Here is a 6,573-nt window from a genome sequence, read left to right on the forward strand (position 1 = left end):
CTCAAGGTTACAAAATTTTATTTGTTCAACGGTTAAACTCCCAATTTTGAGCAAACAAGACAAGCTGGCATAAATCTTTTCAATATTGGCTGTAATAATTCTTGTTCATATACGGTATTTTTGTGTTAGCAGAACAACCAACACCGTGTTACGAGTGGAGGCCGAAATACACGCGTTTTAGCTCACGCAGGTTTGCGTGAGGAGGGAAGAACTATACTGATGTGAGGTCTGGAACTTGACAAGGGATGAGAATTCAGAAAACGGACGTAATTAGTTTCATACTTAACTTTAATCCATTAATGATGAACATCGCTTTTGACGGTACATGAATCACAATATTATCTGTTCAGAATACATTCATGAAGATATGGCGCCTTGCTAGGACGTAGCAAATGACGTAGCTGAAGGCTATGCTAAACTGTCGTTTCTGCAAATGAGAGCGTATGTAGACAGTGAACCATCGCTAGCAAAGTCGGCTGTACAACTGGGGCGAGTGCTAGGACGTCTCTCTAGACCTGCCGTGTGGCGGCGCTAGGTCTGCAATCACTGATAGTGGCGACACGCGGGTCCGACGTATACTTACGGACCGCGGCCGATTTAAATGCTACTATCTAGCAAGTGTGGTGTCTGGCGGTTACACCACGTTCTTCCCCCGCAAATCTGCATACGGTTGTGGTATAAGGCCTCCACCCGCTGTGGGAAGGACCCCATGTTGACGTACGCGACAAGGTGGGGAGCCTAACAACGGCCGAGGCTGTGCCACCCACACCCTGCCATTGTGACCGCGGGGAGCTAGGGAACGCCTGAAAACCTAGTCCAGCGAGCACGCCAACATACGGTGTATGCGCCCGTAGAGAGACAGGAGGGGCCGAAGGGTCGACCTCCATCGGGCTGGGGCACCCGACGGGCGAAGACGACATATGGTCCGGAGCGGGCAAGAGTTCCACGTCGGGGAACAACTGGTCACGTGGAGCGAGCGGCGGCGCCTGACCCAAGGGTCCGCCCGGCGGCTGCAGCGACGCGTCGACTGCGGGCGTCGCCGGCAGGAGAACAGGCGGCGGCGGCGGCGGCGGCGAGTCTCCATGGGGCAAAATGGAAGGCAGCGTCGGTAACACCTGGGCCTGAGGCAAGCCAGTAGATGGGTCCCCGGGGCACTGACTGGACGGCACCGTCGCTGAAAGCAGACGGCGAGCGGCAGATCCCGTGCGGCGACAGAGGCGCAGCTGATTGAGATGCCGGGGCACCTCACCAGAGGCCGCCAAAACCAGAGACATAGCGCGTCCGGGGCAGCGAAGAATGCGCCCTTCGAGGCAACGCCGTGAACCTCGATACTGGCGGTGGTAGACAACGCCGCCTGGGGCAAAAGCAGGTGTCTACCGCTGCACAGGAACCTGATGTGGAGGATGTAGCAAAGACATCAAGGTGCGGTGATGGCGACCGTGGAGTAACTCAGCCGGCGAGCGACCATCTCGGGGCTGAGAGCGATACGAGGACAAAAAGAGCAATAACGCGTCCTCCCGAGAATGCGACTCTTTCAACTTCAACATCTGTGACTTGAAAGTACTGACCAGTCGTACAGCGGCACCGTTGGACTGTGGCGAAAACGGCGCGGACGTCAGATGTTGAATACCATTGGCTTTGCAGAATGACTGAAATTCTGCGGACATGAATTGTGGGCCATTGTCGGAAACAATTGTCTGTGGAAGACATTCAATGCAAAAGATAGCAGATAACGCTAGGATGGTGGCAGATGATGTCGTGGAAGGTGGCCAGACAACAAAAGGAAAATTACTGAATGAATCTATCACAACCAACCGTCGAGCATTCCAGAAAGGACCAGCAAAATCGATGTGTAAGCATTGCCAAGGGAAAGTGGCTTTTGGCCATGAAAAGAATTTCCGCGGTGGTGCTGATTGTTGTTCGGCACACACCATGCAAGAAGAGCACATATTCGGAATCGCGGCATCGATTCCAAACCAAGTATAGTGCTGACGAGCAAGTTGTTTCGTTCTCACTATTCCCCCATGTCCTTGGTGGAGAAGCTTTAAGACGGAGTACTGTAACGAACGTGGTACCACGACCCTGGACTTATCATTATCAGAATGCAAAAGCAAAACACCACTCCTTGTGAGCAAAAAATCGGTGAACCAACGGGTCCCCGATCCATGACTTCGACAAAGGCCATTGCGTAGCAACAAAACGCAGAACGGTAGCAAGGACAGGGTCGGCAGGTGTGGCTGTAGCTACACGACGAAAATCAATTGGAAACGATTCGACCACGTCATCCGTTTCCGAAGAAATGAACATGCAAGTAAATGCGGAGGAATCGAATGCCCTATCCTCAGCAACAGGCAAACGCGACAATGCAGCGGCGTTTCTGTGCTTAGCAGTGGACCGATACAAGATATGGTAACGGTACTCCAAGAGGAAAATAGACCAGCGAATGAATTTCTGCGCTGTACGTGGAGGTACAGGCTTGTTCGGAGAAAAAGCGATGTCAAAGGTCTGTGATTATGGTAAAGTGACGACCATGCAAGAAGTCATGAAACTTTGTAACACCAAATACGAGAGCCAATGCTTCGTTCTCGATCTGTGAATAAGTTCTTTGCGCAGACAAGAGCAATTGGGATGCAAAGGCAATAGGGCGATCGTGCGAGCCATCTTTGTGCGCAAGCATAGCACCGATCCCGAAATCCGATGCATCCACCGTCAACAAAAGGGGCTTCTGGGGATCGAATGGTGTAAGGCAAGTATTGGAAAGCTGGGATTCTTTGTCCACCGGTATTTGCAAGTACGCATCTGCTAGGTCCAACTTCGAAAAATATTTGGCCGGGCACAGTTTGTCAAAAAGATCTACCGGGTGGGGTAAAGGAAAAGTTGCAATCACTAGTTGTGGATTCACTGTTGCCTTGAAGTACACACAAAGTCTCAATTTTACTGAACGTTTTGACAAAATTACTAAGGGTGATGCCCAGAGAGAAGCCCGCACACGTTCAATTACACCTTGTGATTCCAAATTGTGTAATGTTTTTGCAACCTCATCCCGTAATGTCTGGGGAACACTGCGCGCTCTGAAAAATTTCGGTTGCACGTTTGCTTTCAGTTCCAAATGTGCTTTATAGTTCTTAGTGCAACCGAGGTCCGGTGCAAAAATGTCTGCAAATTCTTCACATAGACGAGAAACACTGTCTGAAGGCACAGTCTGGTTCCCTGATAGGACCTGATTTACTATAGACAAGTTAAACAACTGAAATAAATCGAAACCAAACGAGTTCACTGCAGACGAAGAACAAAGGACGTAAATTGAGACAAGTTTTGTTTGTCCTTTGTATGTTGCAAGAAGGCTGCACTGTCCTAACACAGGGATCTCTTGACCTGAATAGCTAGTTAACGTAACATTTGCGGCACACAACAGAGGCGTGCCCAGCTGCTTGCAAGTGTCCTGATTGAGCAGTGAAACTGCAGCTGCGGTATCGAGCTGGAACGGTATCACTTTGCCGTAAATGTCCAAGTCTACAAAAAGCTTATTGTCCTGCTGACGACAAGAGCGACTGTCTCGTGCAACATGAACTGACACTGGTACAAAATCACTTGCGACTTGAGAGGGGTTCCGGTGACGTCCACGCACACTATTTATGGGACGAACACAGTCACTGTTAGAGAGAGTGGCACTGGGCGGAGTGGAATAAACGACATGAATTTCCATGGGTGAAGTTTCGCGAGCCTGAGTATCCTTGGTTCGATTCCAATTCCGGCGTGAAGCAAAGGGCCTGGAATGGTTTTGAGTTTCCGATCCGAGCTTTTTCCGTCAAACACTTTGAACACATCCTTTTTTTATTACAGTAAAAGCAAAGAGCTTGGCGAGACGGGCAATTCACACGCGAATGTATAGTAGCACACCACGGGCGTGATTTGAGCACTACATTTGCTTGCCGGCGCGGCACACGTGGCTGAGAGCCTGGCGGCAGCGGCGCGGCCGGGCGCGAGGACTGTTTACTGCTCCGTGCAGCTCGCCCGGCTGGCCGGTTAACCTGACACACGGCTGGCGAAGTTTCAAATGATTCCTGAGCAAAGTCAAGTGTGTCCTGCCGATCCACTCGTATGTCCATCACTTGTTGAAAGGAGGGATTGACTAGTTTCAAAATCTGTTCCCTTATACGAACATCAGAAACATTCTGTGCAATTGCATCACGTACTATAGTATCTGAATATGAGAGTCCACATTGACACTCAATAGCACAATCCCTAGTAAGGCCTTGCAAGGTTGCAACCCACTTCTGATTAGTCTGACCTGCCGTACATTTTGTACGAAAGAAGGTATACTGTTTCGCAACTACATTTACTGATTGTTTGAAATATGCATCTAATGCACACAAAATTTCTTCATAGGACAGAGTTGCAACGTTGCGTTGGGGAATTAATTTGACTATCACACGGTAGGTTTGCACACCAACAGACGACAAAAGAAAAGGCTGCCGCTCATTACCCTGAATTCTGTAAGCAGCGAGATGGAATCCAAATTGGTGTGACCACTCCGTCCAGCTTTACAGTGCAGCATCAAAAGGTCTGAAGGTCGGTGCAACTGCGTGTTGTGACTGCATTAGCGGTGGAGCGGCGGCTGCCATATCGTTTTGCATTGCACATTGACCCTGGACGAGCTGTCCAAGGGCATCCAGTAATGCCTGCGTCTGCTGATTCTGTAAGTGATAAAATTCGGACAGTACATCTGGAGATTGTGGCGAAGCCATTACACAATGAAATCAGGGCAGTCTCAACAACATATGGCAGTATAGTTAAGAACACCGTTTTTACCCCTCGTCGCCAATTTTGTGTTAGCAGAAGAGCCAACACTGTGTTACAAGTGGGGGCCGAAATGCACGCGTTTTAGCTCACTCAGGCTAGCATGAGGAGGGAAGAACTATACTGACGTGACGTCTGGAACATGACAAGGCATTAGAACTCAGAAAGCGGACGTAATTAGTTTCGTACTTAGCTTTAATCCATTAATGATGAACGTCGCTCTTGACAGTACATGAGTCACAATATTATCTGTCCAGAATACATTCTTGAAAATATGGCGCCTTCCTAGGTCGTAGCAAATGAAGGCTATGCTAAACTGTCGTCTCTGCAAATGAGAGCGTATGTAGACAGTGAACCATCGCTAGCAAAGTCGGCTGTACAACTGGGGCGAGTGCTAGGGAGTGTCTCTAGACTAGACCTGCCGTGTGGCGGCGCTCGGTCTGCAATCACTGATAGTGGCGACACGCAGGTCCGACGTATACTAACGGACCGCGGCTGATTTAAATGCTACCTCCTAGCAAGTGTGGTGTCTGGCGGTGACACCACAGGTATCACATCCATAAACACATAAAAGAGAATTCTGTTTTCTACCTTGCCTATGTTAAAATCACAGTCATGTATTTCCCCCTCCAAAATCAAATCTAAAAATTTCATTGTGAGTTGCAGAAGTAGTTATAATCTAAGTATGTCATCGTAAATGATACACACTAATTTATTTAAAGTATAACTAATAGTCAGTACATTAATGCTGTTTTCTTCACAGGTTCTGAATGGATCATATGGGCTGCTGAACTTGCTATATCACTTTCACAGCACTCAGTAAAATGAAACACCGAAAATGGTATGAAATCAGATTAAAAATCGAGGTACACAACATGGAATATTTTTCATATACAGTTATTTAATGTGAAGAAACTCTCCCAGCTCAAAGCTGACTCATAAGACACAATGTACGAGTTGCTTGTATTAAATCTAGAGTAAGATAGCTTTCACAATTTGAAAAACATTTCTTGACTCAAGAATATATTTCTTCAAATGACGAACATATATTTTATTATACGTGTGCATTCCACTTCATCATCAACGGTTAAAGAACGAGAATTCAAGGAGAGCTAAAAATTTATTTGACTTTAGTAAAAGCAAATGAAGTGAAACGCAGATAAGAGCAGATTATAAAAAACAGAGTGTAAATTTGTAACTGTGTAAGAATTTTGTAGTTATAGAAGAATTAGCCGGTTTTGTTGCTGCGCAATACGTCACGTTAGCTACATTGGAAAAGGTAGCACTGAATTACAGGGGTTGTTATGTTTTGACGTAGGATACACGGACAATTGCTGATGATGTCGTCGACATACGACATGGTGCTAATATACTAAACATGTGTCAGCCAGCTGAAGTCGAGGTGACTATTCTCAAATGCGTGGTGAAGGCCTCAGTAACGACCGTCTTCACTTCTACTAGTGGTAACACCGTTTATGGCGCATTCATTGTTGTTGTTGTTGTTGTGGTCTTCAGTCCTGAGACTGGTTTGATGCAGCTCTCCATGCTACTCTATCCTGTGCAAGCTTCTTCATCTCCCAGTACCTACTGCAACCTACATCCTTCTGAATCTGCTTAGTGTATTCTTCTCTTGGTCTCCCCCTATGATTTTTACCCTCCACGCTGCCCTCCAATACTAAATTGGTGATCCCTTGATGCCTCAGAACATGTCCTACCAACCGATCCCTTCTTCTGGTCAAGTTGTGCCACAAACTTCTCTTCTCCCCAATCCTA

At 47.4% G+C, this 6,573-nt stretch overlaps 1 protein-coding gene across 1 annotated transcript in view; it reads left to right on the plus strand.

Moving 5' to 3' along the window:
* LOC124745303 overlaps positions 1-5,623 on the plus strand; it is a 52,241-nt gene extending 46,618 nt beyond the window's left edge. Inside the window, exon 6 of the mRNA XM_047248935.1 lies at positions 5,564-5,623. Coding sequence (XP_047104891.1) covers positions 5,564-5,623 — 60 coding nt within the window. The remainder of the gene's footprint in view (positions 1-5,563) is intronic.
* Positions 5,624-6,573: the final 950 nt, after the last annotated feature.

This window comes from Schistocerca piceifrons, chromosome 1 (genome assembly GCF_021461385.2).
Source record: "Schistocerca piceifrons isolate TAMUIC-IGC-003096 chromosome 1, iqSchPice1.1, whole genome shotgun sequence".
NCBI lineage: Eukaryota > Metazoa > Arthropoda > Insecta > Orthoptera > Acrididae > Schistocerca > Schistocerca piceifrons.